The 23,554-nt window shown below is 46.4% G+C and overlaps 1 protein-coding gene across 2 annotated transcripts in view; it reads right to left on the reverse strand.

Annotated features, from left to right (window-relative positions):
* Dennd5b (DENN domain containing 5B) overlaps positions 1-15,287 on the reverse strand; it is a 145,435-nt gene extending 130,148 nt beyond the window's left edge. For both annotated transcript variants that reach the window (XM_051155629.1, XM_051155628.1), the window contains exon 1: positions 15,143-15,287. In XM_051155629.1, the coding sequence (XP_051011586.1) occupies positions 15,143-15,269 (127 nt within the window). In that variant the 5' untranslated portion in view covers positions 15,270-15,287. The remainder of the gene's footprint in view (positions 1-15,142) is intronic.
* Positions 15,288-23,554: the final 8,267 nt, after the last annotated feature.

The raw sequence follows: 23,554 nt of genomic DNA on the forward strand, positions 1-23,554 counted from the left end.
TTTCCAGGCCAGGATACACAGTTGGGGGTTCGTTGTTTTGCTGTTGCATGTGAAACTCATTGTGTTTTAGGAAGAGAGTCAATTCAGGAAGAGATCAGAAACCAGAACTGATAGCAACATGGCCTTTGATACAACAACCAAAAAGAAGAGGAGGAGGAAGAGGAGGAGGAGGAGGAAAGAAAAGGCAAAACCAACACTGTTCCTTAATTCTCGTTAGTCCTGCTACATGTAAAGGGAAGTGCAGACAGTCTCTTCATCCTAGAGTTAGTGCTCAGCGCCGATCAAGAAGTGTTTCTATAACCTGACTTGAGTTAGGAAGCGAGCAGAGCGGTGAGTCAGATCTGCTGCTGGTGACCCAGCCGCAGCAAACACTGCCTAAAGCAACCTGTAAGGAAGACGCGACAGCCAAGCTTTCCTTGGGAGTTTCTTATGACATCTAAACACATCGAGATGTTGCTGTGGGACAACAAATAAGTCTCCATGCTTCTGCAAAACAGAGACCAAGAGTTCATCTTGTCACTGAATTGCCTCTCCTGATTAAAGTTTGCTGTCTTCACTTTTAATTTGTCATTAGTGTTCTTCTTTCTCTGTTCCATTATAGAAAAAAACAAAAACTAATCTCCTGAGAGTCAAAGCTACTTTTTCTTTTTCCATTGCACTTTAATTACTGATGGTATGGAGGAATTCTGAAAACAAAGAAAATGTGTTGCAAGTACTAAGGTTTTGATTTCTCTCAAAGTAAACAACTGCAAGAGGGAAATGCATTTTACTTATCCACTATTTTTCAAATCAACAACTATATATTGAGATCTTCACAAATATCATATACCAAAATAAACAGAAACAATTTGAGCAAAATATTTTACTGATGCAACTAGAGATTATTATAATTAAACTATGCAAATTTCAGAAAGACAAACATAATATGTTTTCTCTCCTTTGTCATCCCTTGATTTTCATATAGGTAATTAAAGCAAGCTATTTATCTCACATGAAAATAGAAGGGCCAGGAGTGGTGGCACATGCCTTTATCCCTGCACTCCAGAGAGAATAGCAAGTGGATCGCCGTCAGTCTCAAGTCAGCCTGGTCTATACAGCAAGTTCCAGAACAGCCAGGGCTGCAAGGAGAGACAGTATCTCCAAAAAAAACAAAATGAAAACACAAACAAAAAAAAGGGAAAAAAAGGGAAGGAAGGAAAGAAAAGAAAAAGAAAGTAGAAGTAAACAGAGGGACAGAGGAGACTAATAAAAAGGGATATAGGACAAAGACTGCAGAGGTTGAGCGTCTGAGCAGGACTATGTTCCACATATACACAAACATAACCTCTTTAAAATAATTTTAAAGAACCTTTCTAAGGTTTTTGATTAATGCTCAGCTCATTTGATGACAGTAATATGATCACTCTGGCTTCTAGTTAAAAACCGGAAATGAGAGTTCTATTTTTATTTTACATTCTGTCTCTGCGTAGTAACAGGTGGTGTTATTTTCCTTAAAACATTCTTGTATACACTCCAGTTTCAAATTATTATAATTGAAAATCCACAATTCCTTTAAAAATAAAAATAAAAAAGCACTTACTGCCCTTTGTTATTTCAAACCAATTATTATATTTATCTTTACTTATGGCAGAGTAGGAAAATGCAATGAGAACTAAAGTCTAAACGCTTCATTTTATAACTCTTTCAGGTGGTATTTAAAGCAGACACTCCTCAGAGGGAGTTCTGTTAAAATCACTGACATATACTGAGTATGGTGGCACACTCCTGTAATCCCAGCATGTTACAGACAAGGAGCTCAGGAGCTCAAAGTCATCTCCTAAGCTACTCGATGAGTTCTGAGGCCACTGTGGGCTATGCAAGACCTTATTAATAAATTAAATAAATAAATAACTGAAACAAACAAATGTTCAGATAACAAAACACAGAATCCTCAAACTCTTACTATTTTTAAATTTCCTACTCATTACATTTATTGACTTGTGGAACGGTATCAATGCCAATGCATTTGCGGAGGCCAGAGGACTACTTTTGGGACCTGGCTTAGTTCCCTCCTTCTGTCATGTAGGCCCTGGGGTTCACTGTTCTTCACCTGCTAGGTTGAAACTCTCTTATTACTATTATAATTGCTGCTGTGTGTATGTGGTGACACACCTGTGGCAGCGGGAGGACAACCCTGCTGCGTGTATGTGGTGACACACCTGTGGCAGCCGGAGGACAACCCTGCTGCGTGTATGTGGTGACGCACCTGTGTTAGCCGGAGGACAACCCTGCTGCGTGTATGTGGTGACACACCTGTGTTAGCCGGAGGACAACCCTGCTGCGTGTATGTGGTGACGCACCTGTGGCAGCCGGAGGACAACCCTGCTGTGTGTATGTGGTGACACACCGGTGGCAGCGGGAGGACAACCCTGCTGCGTGTATGTGGTGACACACCTGTGGCAGCCGGAGGACAACCCTGCTGTGTGTATGTGGTGACACACCGGTGGCAGCGGGAGGACAACCCTGCTGCGTGTATGTGGTGACACACCTGTGGCAGCCGGAGGACAACCCTGCTGCGTGTATGTGGTGACACACCTGTGGCAGCCGGAGGACAACCCTGCTGTGTGTATGTGGTGACACACCGGTGGCAGCGGGAGGACAACCCTGCTGCGTGTATGTGGTGACGCACCTGTGGCAGCCGGAGGACAACCCTGCTGCGTGTATGTGGTGACACACCTGTGTTAGCCGGAGGACAACCCTGCTGTGTGTATGTGGTGACGCACCTGTGGCAGCCGGAGGACAACCCTGCTGCGTGTATGTGGTGATGCACCTGTGTTAGCCGGAGGACAACCCTGCTGTGTGTATGTGGTGACACACCTGTGTTAGCCGGAGGACAACCCTGCTGCGTGTATGTGGTGACGCACCGGTGGCAGCGGGAGGACAACCCTGCTGTGTGTATGTGGTGACACACCGGTGGCAGCCGGAGGACAACCCTGCTGCGTGTATGTGGTGACACACCTGTGTTAGCCGGAGGACAACCCTGCTGCGTGTATGTGGTGACGCACCGGTGGCAGCGGGAGGACAACCCTGCTGTGTGTATGTGGTGACACACCGGTGGCAGCCGGAGGACAACCCTGCTGCGTGTATGTGGTGACGCACCTGTGGCAGCTGGAGGACAACCCTGCTGTGTGTATGTGGTGACACACCGGTGGCAGCCGGAGGACAACTCTGTGGAGTTGGTTCTCACTGTCCAACTTTAGGGGACAGAACTCGGGTCATCAGGCATCAGCCCAAGTTCTTACATCTGTCACTTATTTTACCCTTTTCCCCAAAGGCAACTTACTAATAACAGCTAACAGTAACAACTAACATGCTAATACTAGCAATTCCATCTCTTTCTCTTCCTCTATCTTTGACACCTGATAAAGTACAACTTGCTCATCTATACAGGGAGACTAAAACAGCGATACTCTTTGGCCCTAAGCCACTTGTTGGCCACGCATGATACTCTTCCAGTCCAGATGCTAACTCCCCACACCTACAGCAACAACTGTGGAAATAAGCAGTACAGAGTGTCTCTGAGCCCCTGGCCCCAGGAAGCTCCCATTTTTAGCTTCTGCCTAAATAAGCAATATTATTTTATGAAACTTTCTAAGAACACTTTATTCACAAAGAGGAGGACAGAATAAGTCATATACAAACAAAACAAATTAAAGTTACCATTAGAAATATAGTTAAATAGATATTTTGGACATAAAAAACTTTTTAGAGAAAAATTGTTTATAAAACTCATATCTACACTTAAATCTGAGTCGTTTTTTCAATTCTAAAAACAGCTTTTTAGGGGCTAGAACCCTAAAGCTTTATGTTGTGCAGTAACCTGAGCAGACCGGAGAGGAACTCCAGCCCATAATCTCATTACAAGGCAGCAGGGTTAGAAGACAAAGGTCAGGAAGCAGCTCCCACACTTGAGAGTAGATGGCTCATTATTTCACAGGCATTAAAGGCTGGTCAGCTGGATTTAACAAAACTAATGCAATCACTTATGCTTTAACGCTCAAGGTAAACTTTAATATTAAGACTTTATCATTAAGAGCAAGGAAGTTGGGGGCTGGAGAGATGGCTCAGTGGTTAAGAGTGCCGCCTGCTCTTCCAAAGGTCCTAAGTTCAATTCCCAGCAACCACATGGTGGCTCATAACCATCTGTAATGTGATATGGCACCCTCTTCTGGCTTGCAAGAGTTCATGCAGGCAGAGCACTGTATACATAATAAATAAATAAATAAATCTTAAAAAAAAAAAAAAAAAAAAAGAGCAAGGAAGTTAAAACTACTTTTCACTTGTACTTGAATAATCTCCCAAACATACACTAGTGCGTCAGTTGTTCCTTCAAGGACTTTCAGGAAAAAGCTGTCACCTGATCTTTTCTAAACAGTTCCATAAGGCACAAAAATAGTTAATGTGCATATAAATGTCAACAGACACTGCATTTCAAGGCCTCTATCCCTTAATGATTCAACAAGATATGTCTATTTAATGGCCTTATGTCCATATTCAGAAAACTAATTTTTACTCTTGCTTGAATGAGATTTAATCTCAAGAGCAAAATAATTTTCTTAAATGTTCAATAAACAGGCTGAGCAATTGTGCAAGAGACTCTACAACTGACTCTGAGCCTCCTTTAGCAAGCAGTGAAATCTTTGGTTACTCTAGGGCCAGGGAGCCCTATCAGAAGCCATGTAACAGGGTGTGGAGAGGGCTCGCAAACCCTGGGTAAACACTAAAAGGATGGACGATGAGCATGCAACAACTAAAAATAATTAATTAAAAATTCAAATATGTAAGGAATCCAAGTGTTTCTGGGTCTAACATACAATTCCACTGTAGCCTTGGATCTGAATGTGACAACACAAGATGTCTCGACACCAGACCCCAGTAAACGGTGTCTCAGCCGACTCGGACCAGTCAAGACTGCTGTATATATGCATTACCGGGTTCTTACTGTGCATAGGAAGTTTTCTGCTCTTACAGGTATAATGCATCTGGGTCTGGTGATGCAGGCCTGTAATCCAGCGAAGCTGAAGCAGCACCACAAATTCCAGGCTGACCTTGGTTACCAAGTCAAGTGAGCTCAGCCCAGACTGGTCAACTTGTGAGACCTTGTCTCACAACTAATAGTTTAAAAATAAAAAGGTAGCTGTGGCTGGACATGGTGGTGAACGCCTTGGTCCCAATGCAGATGCGCAATTCTGTTATTCGGGGCCAGCATGATCTACACAGTGAATTACAGGACAGCCAGGCTGTGTCCTGTCTTGGGGGAGGTGGGGTCTGAGATGAGACTCAACAGATAAGAGCACGGATTGTTCTTCCAGAGGCTTCGGTTTGATTCCCAGCACCCACAAGGCACTGCAGTTCCAGAGCATCCAACTCCATCTTCTGACCTCCTTTGACACCAGGCACACATGGACTACACAGACATGCATGAAGACAAAACACACACACACACACACACACACACACACACACACACACACTTAAATTAAGTTTAAAACACTTTAAAGTAAAAAGGGCTGGAGATATAACTCAGTGTCCAGTATCCAGGAGACGATGAGTTTAGTTGCCAGGCCTGAAAGGAGAGAGACGGTTAAAGATGTGTTTGGTGCGAGTCTGAGGCCAGCCTGGTCTACAAAGTGAGTCCAGCACAGCCAAGGCTAAACAGAGAAACCCTGTCTCAAAAACAAAACAAAATGATACAACAACAACAACAAAGTGTGTCTGCATCTTAATACCTGGGATGTGGAGGGAGGAAGACCTGAAGCTCAAGGTCCTATGGAGTAAGTGCCAGGCCACACTGAGCTACATGAGAACCTGTGTCCTATGGAATAAGTGCCAGGCCACACTGAGCTACATGAGACCCTGTGTCCTGTGGAGTAAGTGCCAGGCCACACTGAGCTACATGAGACCCTGTGTCCTATGGAGTAAGTGCCAGGCCACACTGAGCTACATGAGACCCTGTGTCCTATGGAGTAAGTGCCAGGCCACACTGAGCTACATGAGACCCTGTGTCCTGTGGAGTAAGTGCCAGGCTACCCTGAGCTACATGAGACCCTGTGTCCTATGGAGTAAGTGCCAGGCCACACTGAGCTACATGAGACCCTGTGTCCAAAATTAAAAAAAAAAAAAGATTTTTAAGACTTTTAATACCTTCCTACTGTTATTCCTCAGTGTGAAATTATCATATCAATATCTGTTTGGATTATACTGCATAAGAATACTTAACTTTAAAAACGGTTGTTTTAGCAGGGTGTAGTGGTGCACACCTTTAATCTCAGCACTCAAGAGGCAGAAGAAGGCGGATCACTGTTAGTTCGAGGCCAGCCTGGGCTCCAAAGCAAGTCCAGGACAGCCAAAGCTACACAGAGAAACCCCATCTCGAAAAACCAAAACAAAACAAAATCAAAAATACCAAAAACTGTTGTCTTGGGACCAGAGATGAGTCAGTGATTAATAGCACTTGCTGTTTTTGCAGAGAGCCCAAGTTCAGTATCCAGCACGCACATGGAGGCTCAAAGGCATCTAACTCTAGATCCAAGAGGTCGGATACCCTCTTCGGTCTCCACAGGTCTCACATGTGCACGTGGTACACAGTCACACATGCAGGCACACACTCATAAACAAAAACACATCTTTTGTTTTGTTTTGTTTTTTTCTGAGACAAGGTTTCTCTGTGTAGCCCTGGCTGTCCTGGACTTGTTTTGTAGACCAGGCTGACCCTAGACTCACAGCGATCTACCTGCCTCTGCCTCCTGAGTGCTGGCATTACAGGTGCACGCCATTGTGCCTGGCAAAAATAAATCTTTTTAAAATTGCTACTTGAGTTACTGATTTAAATCTCATTTTAGAAAATCATGACATGGCCAGGTGGTCCAAGCCCCATCTCCCCCTTTTTTTCTAATTTTTTGAGACAGAATTTCACAGTGCAGCTCTGGCTGGCCTGGAACTCAGAGAGGCATCTACCTGCTGATACTTCCTGAGTGGTGGATCAAAAGCATAACACAGCAAATCTTTAATCTCAATATTCAGGAAACAAATGCTTCGCAAGTTCCAAGCCAGCTGGTCTACACAGTGAGACTGACTTTAAAAAAGTGAATGAACTGAATTCTTGATTAAAACTAAGCCAAAATTTACAATGTCTGAAATGGCTCTTAGTGTACTTTTGCTGTGCAGAATAGTATTCTCAGTACTGGCAAGTATAAAATCAAAATAGCAATCAACTGAGAAAAACATTGATAATTCTGTCTCCTGCAGTATCAAATATTCTGCCAAATTTTTATTCTTTACACACAAAGGTAAGGTCATACGTCTGTCTTAGCAGTATAATGTTGTTCATTGTCCATCCGTGGCCCGGCTTATGCAAACTGACAGGCCAGGCCAGGCGCTCCTTGCTTCCTGCTTGCTTTCGGACAAGAACAGATGGACCTCGAGATCAAAGGTCCTGTTTTTCCGCACAGGCGGCTTAGAGCACTCAGGGTAAGGTGAGCCCAGTGCGCTGGGCGAAGATACTGGTCTCACTGGGGAAGGTAGGAATGAGCTTTCCAGTCAGTGTCACAGTGCTCCACACGCCTGATGATACCAACAGTGCTACAGCCCTTCATTAAGCTGACGTGCTTAACACAGAGGATGTGGCAGACACCCAAAGCCAGCCAGAAGGCAAGTCTGGTGAGATGCAGGCCCCGGGGTGCTTTGCTGTTGGTCAGCACCGATCTCAAAGCATGTGGCAAACTGACAGGCAGTCAAGCCCAGGGCAGTCCAGCAGCTCACAGGGCAGCAGCTTCTTGATTGGTAGCTGAGTTCGGTGTCTAGTGGCGATTCTCTGGGGAGGAGGGGAGCCCTCCCTTCCCCAGAATAAATGGGAGTCTCAGATGGTCATGGTGGGAGGGATGGCATGAGCATGAGAGTTTATTTCCTGAATCAGAGACATTTATAGACCTTGGGCAGTGGGAGGGGTTTCCAGGGTGAATGTGTCTGATTTGCTGGGGCTAGGATACTTAATCTGCATGTAACAAAACAGTTCTATCATAAGAGGAGAGATGTAGTACTTAATTATCCTATGGGTCAGGGGGGAAGGACTTCCAGGTGTGATTAAAGGTCATTTGCTGAAGATCCCCTTAGCATAGGGTGGGGTGTTTCCAGGACTCCCCAGGTGCCTGTTGAACAGAGTCTGTCATGAAAGGGTCTGGCCTGTAATCTTCCCTAAGGCTGTGTGATGCTCTTTAAGAGATCTGGGAGCTCCCAGATGAGGTGAGGATAGAACCCTGTTGAGGAAGGAAGGGGCTGAGCTCAGCGGGCTATCTGGAAACACCAGACTTCAACCCTAAAATGCACGGTTCCACAGTATGCAAATGTATCTTCATTCTTGGTAGATAGTAAATTTATATATACCAAGAATATATATGTAAGAAATATTTTTAGAATAATTTTTAATAATTTATCAGTAAATATTTTATTTATATACGTATATTCCCAGAGTTGTGTAAAAATTTATCAGGCTAAAAGTAGTCATTATTAGAACAATGTCTTAAAAGCTAGGAACACTTACTGCTCTTCTGGAGGACCCAAGTTTGGTTTCCAGCACTCACACTGGTCACCTCACAACTGCCTGTAATCCTAGCTCCAGGGAACTCAATGCCTCCTGGTCTCTGTGGACAGCCATACATACGGTACTCTCTCGCGCGCTCTCCTCCCCCCGCCTCTCTCTCGTGCGCACACACACACACACACACAAACACACACACAACTTAATTTAAAATCTTAGTAAGTAAAAAGGATTACAAGAAATCCTAGCTCTAGGGAATGTGTCTGGGTATTTCTGTAGCATTTGTCAGCCTCTAACTGCGCATGCTGCCTTCCAGCTAAAAGGAGAGGAGTTATCGGTATCAGCAAATGAGATCTGTAGAGTACAGGTGGGTATTTAACTTTGTTTTCTACCAATTTCTATCCACACGACCCTCTTTCACTGTCTTCCACTAGCCCATTCCACCAGAACAAGATGGCTTCAAATGATTCACAATAAGACCTACTGGGGCTTCACTAAGATGACTTTTCACCTTGTACACATAGCTGTCAAGGCTGGAGCTCAGGCTGCCTGTGGAGAAAGGAGTACTGGCAGGGGTGACAAGAACCAAATGACCTACTTTGACATAATCGCCTCGGAGGTACAAATGTCTATGTTTCTATAAATTCTGAGATCACAGTCATTGTTTATATGAACAATTGCACAAAAAGTTAAGCCAAGTATGAAAGCATGTTTTCCTGGAGTTGAGCCAGAATACTGAAACACAAATGAAGTTTTATTTATTAAGAATAAGAATACACTTAAGACAAGAGATAGGAAGCATTTTTAAAACCTGTTATCTTGTTATCCTAGCCACCTAAATTTCCTTAAAGGTTAAGTTAAAGTGAAGAAAAATTAGCTTAGAAAATAAAACACCTGCCAAAAAGCTGACTGATTCCTACGCCTTACATCTATAAATTCCTAGTGCTGAGACTCCTCTTAGGAAGGTCAGATTTCATTCTCATATGCTAGTCCAATCCGTATGACAAGGGAGCTTTCCTGTGCTGGACGCTGTACAGGAGCACACAAGGCAACAGCTTGGCACAGGCGCTGCCGTTGGGTCCACCTCCTGCGCCACCACATCTCCGCTCCCAGCCTTCAAAATTCCGATCCTTTGCCCTTTTAGTGCTAAGTCTAGAAGGGGGAGGGAAATAAAAAGCTAGTAGAAATATAAATTATTATGCCCCAAGAAACTCCAGTTGCTGCTGGGACTGAAGTTTACCTGGAGGACTTGGATCGTCATAAGAAAACTCCTCTGGGGTGCCTGAAGACATGGTACAGCAGTTAAGACCTTCTGTTCTTGCATAAGACCCAGGGTGGATTCCCAAAACCAACATGGAGGGTCACAATTACCCCCATCTCTAGTTCCAGATGATACAACACCCTCTTCTAACTTCTGCAGGCACCAGACATGCATGTGGTGCACAAATACATTCGCACATGTAAAGTAAACCTAAGAAAAGGTAAAAGAATTCCTTCACTTGAGATATTAGTAGCACAGAATATATCCTTTTTCAGATTTTTATGATTTTCGTGTGTGTGTGTGTGTGTGTGTGTGTGTGTGTGTGTGTGTGTATTAATGCAGGTGCTCTCAGAAGCCAGGGTGTGTCAGATCCCCTGGAACTAGAGCTAAGATTATTAACTCATTAGGTGGTTACATGCCACCTAATAAGGGTGCTGAGAATCAAACTTGGTCCTCTGCTGAGCAGTACATGTCTCCCTGAGCATCCCTGTGGCCCAAGAATCCTTCTTTTCTAGGAGGTAATACAGTAAGGACAATAAAAAAAAAACAACAGGAGATGCAGCTTCATGAAGTCTGGGTCAGGGTCAGGGTCAGGTCAGGGTCAGGGGTGATTTTTGCAGGCAGGACTAGGAAATTGCGTGGCGGATCACTTCTGCAGTACTGGAACTTGGGAAGCTGAAGTAGGTCTGCTTCCAACTCAATCCCACAGAATGAAAGCAAAGAAAACAAATCACAACAACAACAACAAAACCACCCAGGATTTGAAGCCAGCAGCTCCTAACTAGCCAGGTCAAAGCCCGCCTGGTCTACAGAACTCTCTATGGTAAACAGAGAAAGGTCAGCGAGAGGAGCCAAGGCCCCTGAGCACTCTGCGGCCAGGACCTTCTGAGGGTCACACACATGCAAACGCTTAAGAACCCTGTCCATCAACTCTAGTTTCCTCGGACTGTAGGCTATTTCCCCATGCTAAATAAATAACAGAGTAGGAGGACATGTTGGGGCAACAAACAAACAAAAACAATTTCATAGCAGAGCCCTGGCCTGGCACTAGTTTCCTGTGTCCACTGTTTCCCTCACATCTATAGCCTGGCAGTCACAATGATCTTTTAATTTTTATTTTTTGCTTATTGAGGCTGGAGTAGTTAAAAGCAGTGGCTCTTTTCCAAAGGACCATGACTCAATTCCCAGCACCTATATGGCAGCTCATGACATCTATAATCCCAGTTACAGGGGATCCAGTGCCCTTTTCTGGTCTCCCTGGGTACCAGGCACCATGTGATACAGAGATACATGCAAGCAAACTGTGATCCACATAAAACAATCATAATACTTTAAGTTCTATTACACGTATTTATTGTGTGTATGTGGTGCATGTGCTCTAGGGCAGGCACACACATGTGTGGGAGTCTCAGAGATAGAACTCAAGTTGTCAGCCTTGCAGCAAGCAGCACTGCAGCTGAGCTGTCTTGTGGAAGACACTGACCCTTTCAGAAGGTGTATCAGATGATACAAGTATTCTGTTAAAAATCCTGTCAGCGTCTTCCCAACCCCAAGTACGAAGCAACGTCTTTGAGGCCCTGCAGTGTTTCTCCTAGTTAATCTCCTCATCTGCCTATTCTATCCACACTGGCCTCCTAGCTGTCACCTGCATAAACTCGTCACTGTGTCTTGCTGCTTGTTCTGCCTGCAATGCTCTTCCTAGACCAGTGAGTAGCTCTCCACCTCCCTTAGTAGAGTTACCCATGGTCCTACAGTCCGACATGACCTCAACCACTACATGACCAGGACTTCATAACTGTAATTTTGCTGTTATGAATCATAGATATCAGTTATGCAGTGCTCCCCTATGAAAGGGTCGTCTGACACCCCAAGGGGGTCTAGATCCACTGGTTGAGGAACCACTGCCACAGACAGCCCATACTGCTTGCTTCTCCATCTCTTTCAAGGCTGTGTTCACATGTCACTTTCTCCATGATGCACTCGAGTGGTAGAGCACAGGCCACTGCATGTCTAGGGTGTAGGCCCCACATCAGCAGAAAGTTACAGCAATTCTGATCCCATTTCCCTGTTTCATTTTTCCTCGTATGTCATGATGATTTTGGATCTGTTGTGGAAAGCCTACAGTCTCAGCTACTGTGGAGACTGCGGCAGGAGGCTCTCAAGTTCAGGGCCTTCCTGAAGCACACAGGTGTCAGGCCAGTGTGGGTATCTTAATGAGATCCTGACTGAAAACAAAATGTTTAAAGAGGTAGGGATGCAGTTCAGCACCTAGTATGTACGAGGCTCTACATTTAATTTCCAGTACTAGAGGAGGAAAAAAGGAAAGAAAGAAAATCTGGATCTGCCTTCATTATTTGTTTACACTAGAATGTAGGCTTCAATATGGAAGGGGAATTTTTTTTTCTTTGCAGATGTTCCCTGTGCTTCTTATTAACGTCTACACGGAGCCTTTAAAAACCCATTTGCTCAGCTGGGCATGGTGGTGCACCCCTTAATCCCAGCACCCCAGAGGCAGAGGCAGGCAGATCGCTGTTGAGTTCGAGGCCAGTCTGGTCTACAATGCAAGTCTAGGACAGCCAAGGCTACACAAAGAACCCTGTCTCAAAACAACAACAACAACAACAAAGCCAAACCATTTGTTCAATGACTGAATAACCAAAATCAAAATCAAGCAAAAATAAATTATCATCTGAGCATTTCAAATACTGTGAGCAGAAAGGCCAAAGGATTACATTTACTGCAAAAAAAGAAAACACAATTTATGTCCCCCTAATATATAAAGGAGACTGGGGAAATGGCTCAACAAGTAAGGACACCTGCTACCATATTTGATGACCTGAGTCCAACCCTGGGTATTACATAGTAGGAGAGAACTGATCTCAAAGGTGTCATTTGACCTCTCTCTCATGCCACAGCAAACAAGCACACACCCATACACACACAAAAATAAATTTTAAAAACTCTTATCAAAGGGGGTTGGAGAGATGGCTCAGATGTTGAGAGCATTTGATGCTCTTTTAAAGGACATGAGTTTAGTTCCCAGAACCAACGTCAAGTGCCTCACAACCACTGTAACTACAGCTCCAGGGGATCCAACGAGCTCTTCTGGCGTCTGCTGGCACTTGCGCGTTTGTGTGGCAGCACATAGGTGTGTACACACACACATTTAAAATCTCTATCTATCCGTCTACCTTTTTAAAATGCACTAAATCCCAGCACTCGGAAGGCAGAGGCAGGTGGATCTCTGTGAGTTCGAGGCCGTCCTGGTCTACAAAGTGAGTCCAGGACAGCCAAGGGTACACAGAGAAACCCTGTCTCCAAAAACCAAAAACAAAAAAAACAAAAACAAAAAACAAAACGATGCACTAAAGTGTTTGCAAGATGGCTGAGTGGGTAAAAGCACGAGCTGCACAAGCCTAGAGACCCGAGTCAACTGCTGGAGCCCACGTGAGTGGCCCGTGAGAGCTGACCCCCAAAAGGTGTCCTCTGGCATACGCACACCTTCCCACCATGCACAGGTCATACACAAAGTAACACAATCGCACAAGATCTGTGTGTGTATTTCGTCACTTCTAGAAAGTTTACAGCTGGTTCTTCCTTCGGTACTGCCTCTTCTCCAGTCTCTGTTCCTCCGACCTCCCCTGCCCTCTGTTGTTTGTGAAATGGGGTCTCACTCTGTAGCCCAGGCTGGGCCCCAAATCGCACCAATCCTCTTGCCCCAGCCTGGTAAGTACTGAGACCGCAAGCTGAGTCCAGCTGTTACAAAAAGAAAACGCAATGAAGACAAAACATTTAAAATCACATTAAAATAAAATGAGTTGTGCTATTTGCATTGCATTGAAGAGTCCCAGAACGCACTTTTTAAAGGCTGCTGCTTTGGTGTTAGTAGTTAAAGAGACAAGGGCAAATACAGGCTTTTTTCTGTCATCAGTCAGCTGGCATAGAAGGCCTCCAAGAGATGCTGGTCGGTTAGAGAAGGGACCCTAGAAAGAGAATTCTTTTACAAGCCCAAGAGAATTCTTTTTCCAAAATCACTCCGCAGTCATTTGTCCCAACTGCATATGCCTCACCAATGCCATTCTTAACATGCCCGTGAAATCTCAGCTGAAGGATTACATAATTGCACATACAGAAAAACTTGGCATTCTATCATTCCTCTTTCTACAAAAATTAAAACCATGCTTAAGTTTTTGTTGAAAACATTTTTCTGTGAAGCGGACTTAATAAAAAAAGATGCTCAGCTATGATGTGGGACTGTGTTTTTAAAGGCTGAGCAATTTTGTTTACTATCATTTATTATTTAATGCATCCTTCCCAGTTGTCTCCTCGAAGGAAGAGAGAAAAAATCTATACTGGTGCAATCAATGAGGGAGGCTACGTTCCAAAGAAGCTGTCCTGAAAGGCTATGTATGACCTAAGTGTTTAGCACTGACACAGATAAAGTTCAGGTGGTTGGTAGGTGTCACGTGTCTCACCCTTAAAAAAAAAAAAAAAAAAACACGATCGCGATCCCACAGAGGAAAGCAGAGTGAAAAATCCAGTCAGTCAGTGATTTCTCCAGCCCTGCTATCTACACTTCACCATTCCCCCGCCCGCCTCTATTATCCTTCAACTGCCCGGGTTCCCAGAGTAGGCTTCCCAGCTCAGTCCCGCAGTGCGTCACCAAACCAGTCAAATGGGGGCCACGCGCCTCCGGTGACACCTCGGCGGCGGCTCACGGTGCGCCCCTCTCGGGGAGGATCGCCCAACTACGTCAACTCAGGCACCGGCCGGGGGTGGGGGGAAGGTTATCAACAAAGCATCAGGCCGCAGCCTGAGCGTCCAAAGGTCCTCGCTGGCTCGCTCGCGGCACCGGCACTGACAAATGCACGGGGTTCCAAAGGGTGACTCGCTCGTCGTCGCACAACCGGGGGGGGGGGGGGGGTTTGGGGGGGGCGCCGACCGACGGCGGCGGGGGTCGATCCGATCACGTTAGGCCTCCCGTGCGAGCGGTCCCGACCCCTTCACGGAGCCGGGGCCAAAACTTCGCGAACCACCATCCATCGCACCGCCGGGTCGCGCGCACCACGAGCCGCGGGCGAGCAGCGGAGGTGTCCGGCCGGCCCTGGGGGCGGCCCGCGCCGGTTACGCGAACCCGTCGCCCGCGGGCTCAGCCCGAGCGCGGAATTAACAACAATGTCATTACATCGCCCCCCCCCCCCCACACACACACGAGTGCCCGAATCTCGCCCGAGCGCGGCTGCCGCGGCGGCCGACTTTTTGTCTTGTCTCCCCGGCGCCTCCGCCCGCAGCCAGCCCGGTCTTACCCGCCAGCTCGTCGGGCTCCAGCCCGCTGTCCGCATCGATCCCGCACAGCACGAAGTAGTGCGCGAAGCGGCAGGCGGCTGGGGAGGACCCCGAGCCCGGGCCCGAGCCGCCGCCGCCGCCGCTCATCCCGTCGTGCTGACCGCCGGCCCGTGCGGCCGTCGCTGGGGTTCGCGGAGGAGGAGGAGGAGGAGGAGGCCACCGCGCCGCTCGCTCGCTCGCTCGCGCTGCGGGCTCCGCGCCGACCCTAGGGCGACCCCGGCGCGCCCATGGCCGCGCAGCCGCCGCAGCGAGGCTCCTCCTGGACGCTGATACCGGGGAAGCGGCTCGGGCTCGCCGGCGGGCGGGCGGGAGGGATGCCGCCGCGGCGGGGGAGGGGCGCGGAGGGGGAGTGTCCGCGAGGGAGGCCCGCCCGAGCGCAGCGTCTGGCGCCCACGGGCCGACGGGAGCGCGCGTGGGGGGGCGGAGGGGACTCGGTGGGCGCGCGGCCGAGCGCGCACCGGAGCGTTTGGAGGGATCGCGTGCGCGCCGGCGGTAGTAGTGAGGCAGCCCACACCCGCTGGTCAGAGCGCGAGCCGCAGAGCGGAGTCCTGTCTTCCAGAGAGGATGTCGCCCAACCCAACCAAACAATAACGCAGCTCTGCAGAAGGGACGCAGCAGGCTGAGGTCATTTCCCGCAACGCCCGCCTGGGCCGTCTTTTTAAACTGGCACGCAGATGCTTAAACCATTTTAAGATCCTAGTCCCTGGCGGGACGACGTGGTGACTCACATCTAATTCCACCACACTTGAGGCTGAGGCAGGAGACTACCTAGTGAGGCCTCATCTCAACACACACACACACACACACACACACACACACACACACACACACACACACGGCGGGTGAGGGGGAGGCACGGTAAATAACAACCTGGTAACTGACACTTAGCTTCTATTGTACCCTCCCCCGCCCTTCCCCCCCCCCCCCCCCCCCCCCCCCCCCGTTAATCCTCTGGAACCCTGTAATGACTTCTTTTACCGTCTTGGGTGGGTCATTCTTGGGGTGGGAGGCAGTTACACTTCTTGGCTCATTGTCTTTCCAGATCTGTAGAGCCCTGGTCCCGCTTGGCCTGCCATTTATACTTGAGTGAATGAAATAATGGGGCTGTACGTGTGCTCCTGGGAATAGTGTTGCTGTTACACAAGGTACATACAAAAATATTTTACCGAATGTGTGGTCCTATTTTTATTGGCGGCTTCTTGCAGAATGTTGTTAGAGTCTAAGCTAGTCAAACAAATGCAGCAGAAAGCTAACTTCTTGTTTGAGCTAGCCAGGGAACCACTTTTCGTTCATTTGAGCAGTAACTGATTTATAGACTTGTAAGCACTGACGATTTAGTCTTTTGTTTTTATTAGCATATAATATATAGAATATTGGATTTAATTATGACATTTTCATACATGTACTTTTTTTTTGGATTTTGTTTTGCTTTTCTGAGGCAGGATTTCTCTGTGTAGCCTTGGCTGTCATGGACTCACTTTGTAGACCAGGCTGGTCTCGAACTCAGAGAGATCCGCCTGCCTCTGCCTCCCGAGTTTGTCGGCCGGTGGTGGCACACACCTTTAATCCCAGCACTTGGGAGGCAAAACAAAATAAAAATAAATAAATAATAAAGACGTTTGTCACCACAGCCCAGCTTCACGTACATGTTTTGATCGTATGCTTTTGTTACCCTCCCTTGTCGCCCTTATTCCCTCTGCTGTCCTTTCTTTCCACAATTAGTCCTTTTTCTACATTTCATGTCTTTAACTTTTTGATGATCTAATGAGTTCTTCTGTTTACATTTAAAGTTTTTGAAAAACAACATGAGTGTGTGTGTGTGTGTGCGTGCGTGCGTGTGTGAGTGTGTGTGTGTGCGTGTGTGCGCGCGCGCGCATGTGAGTGTGTGTGCGTGCGTGTGTGCGCGTGCGTGCGTGTGTGTGTGTGCGTGCGCGCGCGTGTGTGTGTGCGTGCGTGTGTGTGTGTGCGTGCGCGTGTGTGAGTGTGTGTGCGTGCGTGTGTGTGCGTGTGTGCGCACCGCATGCATCTCCTCACTGCTGAACCATTTTCTGACCTGTGAGTTTCATTAGAGTTGCTTAAGGAGAGTGGGTGAGTGTGTGTGTGTGCGTGCGCGTGTGTGCGTGCGCGTGTGTGAGTGTGTGTGCGTGTGTGTGCGCGCCGCATGCATCTCCTCACTGCTGAACCATTTTCTGACCTGTGAGTTTCATTAGAGTTGCTTAGGGAGAGTGGGCGAGTGTGTGTGTGTGTGTGTGTGCGTGTGTGTGTGCGTGCGCGTGTGTGAGTGTGTGTGTGTGTGTGCGCGCCGCATGCATCTCCTCACTGCTGAACCATTTTCTGACCTGTGAGTTTCATTAGAGTTGCTTAGGGAGAGTGGGCGAGCTGTATTATAGGAGCATGGGCATTTGGTCGGTAATTACACAGCTAAAGACAATTTCTCCCTCAAGGGCCGTGTGTGTGTGTGTGTGTGTGTGCGTGTGTGTGTGTGTGCGCGCGCGTGTGTGTGTGTGTGTGTGTGTGTACCATTTTCTGACCTGTGAGTTTCATTAGAGTTGCTTAGGGAGAGTGGGCGAGCTGTTAATATAGGAGCATGGGCATTTGGTCGGTAATTACACAGCTAAAGACAATTTCTCCCTCAAGGGCCGTGTGTGTGTGTGTGTGTGTGTGTGTGTGTGTGTGTGTGTGTGTGTGTGTGTGTGTGTGTGTGTGCATGTGTGTATGTGTGTGTGTGTGTGTACGTACACACCTTTAATCCCAACACTCAGGTGAATCTCTGTGAGTTCGAGCCCAAGCTGGTCCACTGAGTGAGTTCCAGGACAGCCAGGGCTATGTGAGAATATGCCTTCCATTCTGTTGCGGCTCTTGTACAATTGCTGTCTAAATGGAAAAACTTCAGTGGAGTCAGTAATCTCAGCTTTAACCTCTAATTAGCATAAAACATGCCAAGCTGTCACAATTCCAGTTTCCACAAGGAATTCTGGAGTGACATTTTCTTATGCCAAGATTTTGGCTTTCTAGGAAAATCTTATCACAATAAAGGCTATTTGGAAAACACTATGCCTCATTATTTATTTTTTTATATTTTTGTTTGTGAGGTGTGTGTGTGTGTGTGTGTGTGTAGCCATAGGTGTGGAGATAAGAGGACCATTTGTAGGAATCCACCGTTGTTAGACTTGGCAGCAGGTGTCTTCCTTTCATGAGCCATTCTGTAGCATTGTAAATGAGCCATGTGTAAACATTATAGTTTACAATTTATGCCAATAAAAGTTTGGTAGCATGGCAGCTGACTTAAAATTTCATTCAAATTGTTTTCTATATTACATATGGCTACTATTATCAAGTATCTTCAGTTGGAGAAATGTTAAAATGTTGGCGGCCATCTATATATTACAATATATGTATTATATATTTATACATAAAATATATTACATGTTTTTATTATGATAGACTTTTATTAAAGAATTCATACAACTCAGCAATATAAAAAGCAAGCCATTTTCAAGAGTCAGTCTGTCTACTATGTGGCTTCTGGGGACTGAACTCTGGCCTTCAAGTTTGACAAGTGCCCCATCTACTGAGCTATCTTGCCTGCCAACCAATATAATTAAATCTGTGTTATTTACTCGTGTGTATGTATGTATGCCATGTGTTTGCAGTGCCCAGAAGAAGGCATCAGATCCCCTGGGGCTGGAGCTACAGACAGTTGTGAGGTGTCTGATCCTGGTGTTAGGAATCAAGCCAGGTCCTCGGGAAGAGCAACACTGAGCTGCCTCTCTAGCCCATGGTTTCTCTTTTGAGATGGGATCTCTCTAGGTTTGGTCCATTATCATCATAGTGAGAAGCGTGGCAGCTGGCAGACAGAGCTGGAGAGAGGGAGCTGAGAGTTTTGCATTGGACCTGCAGGCAGCAGGAAGAGAGAGACTGAATTTAGCTTAAGCATTTGAAGCTGTAAAGCCCATCCCCAGTGATGAATTTCCCCCAACAAGGCCATACCTCCCTCGTGACTAAGCATTCAAATCTATGCCCGTTCCTATTCAAACCATCGCGTTTCCCTTAACCATGTCATAAAGCACAAACGCATTCAGTCCAACCTCAAAAGTTCTCAGTGCCTATCACCGCCTCAACACTGTTTAAAAGTCCAACGCCTCTGCTGAGACTAATGGTAATACCGCTCTCTCTCAAATTTATTGAGTTATTATGTATACAGTGCTCTGCTTGCATGTACACTTGGACTCCACAAGAGGGCATTAGATCACATCATAGATGGCTGTGAGCCAACACGTGGGTGCTGGGAATTGAACCCAGGTCCTCTGGAAGAGCAGCCAGTAGTCTTAACCTCTGAGCCATCTCTCCAGCCTCATAGTAATCTCTTTAACTGTAACCCCATGTAAAATCAGAATAAAAAAGCAGATCACAGACTTCTACCATACAGAATTATTGCTGTTAGTTTAATGGTATGGACTAATAAATTATTATTAGGCTTATAATTATTATGGCAGTATTATTTAACCTGCTTTCTCAATAAAGACACAGACACATGGTATATTTTAGAACAGCCATCTCACCTGGCGCATGGCAGACTGTACATCCTAAGCTACCTTCCATTATATCCTAGCCTCTATCCCATGCCACCTGCTTCTGATAATTTCTCTTTGGGCTACCTTCCCATCCATATCCCAAACACCTGCTAAGCTTGCTCGTCTGGGTAATTTCTTTCTTTGCACAACTTCAGAGTTCCTCCCCTGGGCCCACATGACTGGTTCCTATCCCATGGCCATTCTCCTCCTCCTTCCTCTGGTACCCATCTGCTTTTCCTTCCCAAGATCCTCTCTGTCTCAAAAGCCTGGGAACATTTACCACGCCTACCTTCCTCCAGCCCTGCCCAGGTATCGGCTTTCTTTATTAGTCAAACAGGGAGACAAGGTTAAACCGCAATATTTGGGGTACATGACAGCCTGCACTGAGAATCTTGAGGGGCAAGCAGTTAACAAATGCAAAGCACCAGACCATACTCCAACACAGAATGTACACACACACACATACATACATACATATATAACAATTCCCAAAGGGAGGAAAGGGAGCAGAGTGAGGAAATACTGGACCAAAGCAAGACCAAAAACCAGCTGGGCAAACTCTAAACTCAGCATCTCCATGTCAATGGCAAAATGATCTTCAGATCTCCACCGCCTTTCAGCTTTGTTGACTGCAACACATTTCTCTCATGGGCTGGTTCCACTCACTCCCTGTTACCAGCTCTCCTTGGTGGGTAATTGCATAATTCTGGCATCTCCAAGGCAATCCAGGCTTCACCTTCACAGCCTCACACAATGGCCTCCATGCAGGGACACCCCTGACACATCTTGGCTTCCGCAGTTTTCCTTAGCCATAGAGGGATATTCTGCAGCCCCTTGTATCTTTGACTCTAAAACCAGAACCACGTGGCCAAAGCTGCGAGGTTGTGGTGCTTGCTTGGGCTGAAACATCGCTGTCTTGTTCAAATGGTTTTATTATTATTTTTAAACCAGATTTCTGTTTCCTTCACTGCCAAAGTGTGGCTGTCCTGGAACTTGTTCTGTATACCAGGCCGACCCTGAACTCACAAATCTGCCTGCCTCTGTCTCCTGACTGCTGAGATTACAGACATGCACCACCACCCCAGGCCCTACATTTTTAATTCCTTTCCACTAGTTGGAAGTTTAGCTGGGTGGGGTCTTGCCCTGAGGTCAGCACTCCCTTTATTCCAGTTAGCACCAGGCCTTTCTTTAATCTGGTTGTCTCCTTTCTCACAAGAAAACACTCCATTTCCTGTTGTCCCTTTTCTCCTCAAACTGTATATTTTGTATGTTTCTTGCTCATCTTGCTTCCTTTAATTATAGATCTGCATAAGAGTGGCCACTAATAACCAAGCAACACAGTCAGTACTAGGCTGCTTTGAAATCTCCTCTCCCAACACCGTTAATCTAAAACTTCATTTTAGCCTCAGGCAGATTTTTTGGACACAGGCAGAAAACAGTCACATTCTTCACCAGAATATCAGGAGAACAATATCTAGGCCACATGCTAATATTCTCCTGTGAAACCTTTTGAGCTGGACCCCACAGCTCAAATCACTCTCAGCACCACTGCCTTCCATGTTCCTACTAGGATGGACCATTAGGACCCACTTCAGTGTTCAACTGCTTTTCTAATACAAAGTCCCAAAGTCCACAAAAGCGTGGTCAGGCCTGTCGCAGCAATCCCCTACCCCTGGTAGCAACTTCTGTTTTACACACTGTTCTATTGCTGTGAAGAGATGCCATGACTAAGGCAACTCTTACAAAGGAAAACATTTAATTGGGCTGGCTTACAGTTCAGAGGTTTAGTGCGTTATCGACACAGGCAGGAAGAACAGCAGTGTGCAGGCAGACGTGGTGCCGGAGAGGTATCGGAGAGCTCTACATCCTGATCTACAGGCAGCAGGAAGAGAGGGGGCACTGGCCTGGCTTGAGGCTTTCACTGGAGGTGCCTACAGCCTTACAGACACCCTGACATACACTTGGCTACTTTGCCAAGGAAGATAGCCTTGAAGCCCGTGCTCAAGCCAAGCCCTTCCTTAGCCTCACCCGTTGTTGAGACAACAGGTGTGCATTTGTTGAAACAGGCTCTCACTTTGTTGGAGTTGATCTGGAGCCACTATGCACTCAAATGTTAATTCCTTGCTCTCTAAGATCCTTATGAGCAAATTCTCACACATCTAAAATGACACAGTGTAACCCTTGCCTCCCAAATTGTCCCTGATTGGCAAATAAAGTTGGCTACACTTGGGCTGGGCAAGAGAGAGGTAGGCGGAGCCTAAGCTCCAGGGCTTCTGGGGGTCAGAGAAGGACCTGCAGAGAGGAGAAAGAAGGCGCAGGCCAACATGCGTTAGGTGAACTAGAAGCATGTGGCTGGGGGCAGCTTGCTCTGAGCATTGGCTTGAAAGAAAGAAGCAGCCCAAATGGAAAACATGTGCAAGTATTTATGGAGATTTTGGATTGGGAGTAGGACAAGATAGTTTAAAGGATTAATATCTGCCCAGCCCCAGTGGACAGCAATCCTCCTGCCTCAGCTTTCCAAGGGCTAGGATTACAGGTCGAGTCTCTATGCCCTGCTACCACCAGCTTTTAATGATTCTTTAAGATCACAGAAAGTTCCCACTCTGAATTCAGAAGTGTCTGTAATTAGTCACCCTGTTTAGTCTTATATTATTATTTCAAGTTATTATTATTATTATTAACTGTGTTAGTCTGTTTCAGCTACAATAACAAAGTACTGTATACCGTGTGGCTTATAAGCAACGAGTTATTCCTCACAGCCTGGAGATAAGACCTGGAACATTCTGTCTGGTGAGGGCTGTTCTCTATTGCCCTGCTATGCCTTTCTGGTGTGTTCTCACATGGGGTAAGAGACAGCTTCATCCCTCTCAGAAGGAGTCTACCTTGCCAGGGCATGGCGTCACCCTTCTACAATTATAATATCTGGGAAGTGAGAGGAGGAGGAGGAGAGTCCTTGGCTACATAGCAAATTTAGAGCAGGCGACATGGTATTGTCCCTCCAAAAAGAGAAAGAGTCCACTCTCATGACCTAATGACTTCCCTCCTCCTCACCTCCTCAATGTCATCACCTTGAGGGTAGGTGCCAACATAAGAATTTTAGGAGCGGGGCTGGAGGGATGGCTCAGCAGTTAGGAGCACTATCTGCTCTTCCTGAGGTCCTGAGTTCAATTCCCAGCAGCCACATGGTGGCTCACAACCATCTATAATGAAATCTGATGCCTTCTTTGCAGGTGTACATGCAGACAGAGCACTCATATACACAAAATAAATAAAATCTTTTTTTTAAAAAAAAAGAATTTTAGGAGGACATATCATTCAGAGCATAACAGTTAAGTTTTCCTCTCAAGAGTTAGGGATATAGCTTTGTTGGTGGAGTATTTGTCTGGCATGCACAAAGTCCTGGATTTGATTGCCAGCTCTACATAAACTGGGAATGGTCCATGCCCTGCAGGTAATCTCAGAGTTTGGGAAGCAGAGGCAATGAGCACAAGTTCAAGGCCAGCCTGATCTATATTGATTAGCAAGTCAAATAGTACTGCATAGTGAGATCCTGTCTCAAACAGACAAAACAAAACAAAGCAAGCAGAAAAACTCAAAGTCATCCTCAGCTGCACAGCAAGGTCCCAGGCCAGTCTAGAATACAAACTGCCACAAAAACTAGACTGGTTTTCTACCCAACTTGCACAGCCAAGGATTTCCAGAGGCTAAGAACAATTGCTCTTTGCTCTTTCTGGTAATCGAGTCACTAAATCACTCCTCAGCTTCCTCAGGGAACAGCACAGATCCAGACTAAATACA

This window comes from Acomys russatus, chromosome 13, assembly GCF_903995435.1.
Source record: "Acomys russatus chromosome 13, mAcoRus1.1, whole genome shotgun sequence".
Classification (NCBI taxonomy): domain Eukaryota; kingdom Metazoa; phylum Chordata; class Mammalia; order Rodentia; family Muridae; genus Acomys; species Acomys russatus.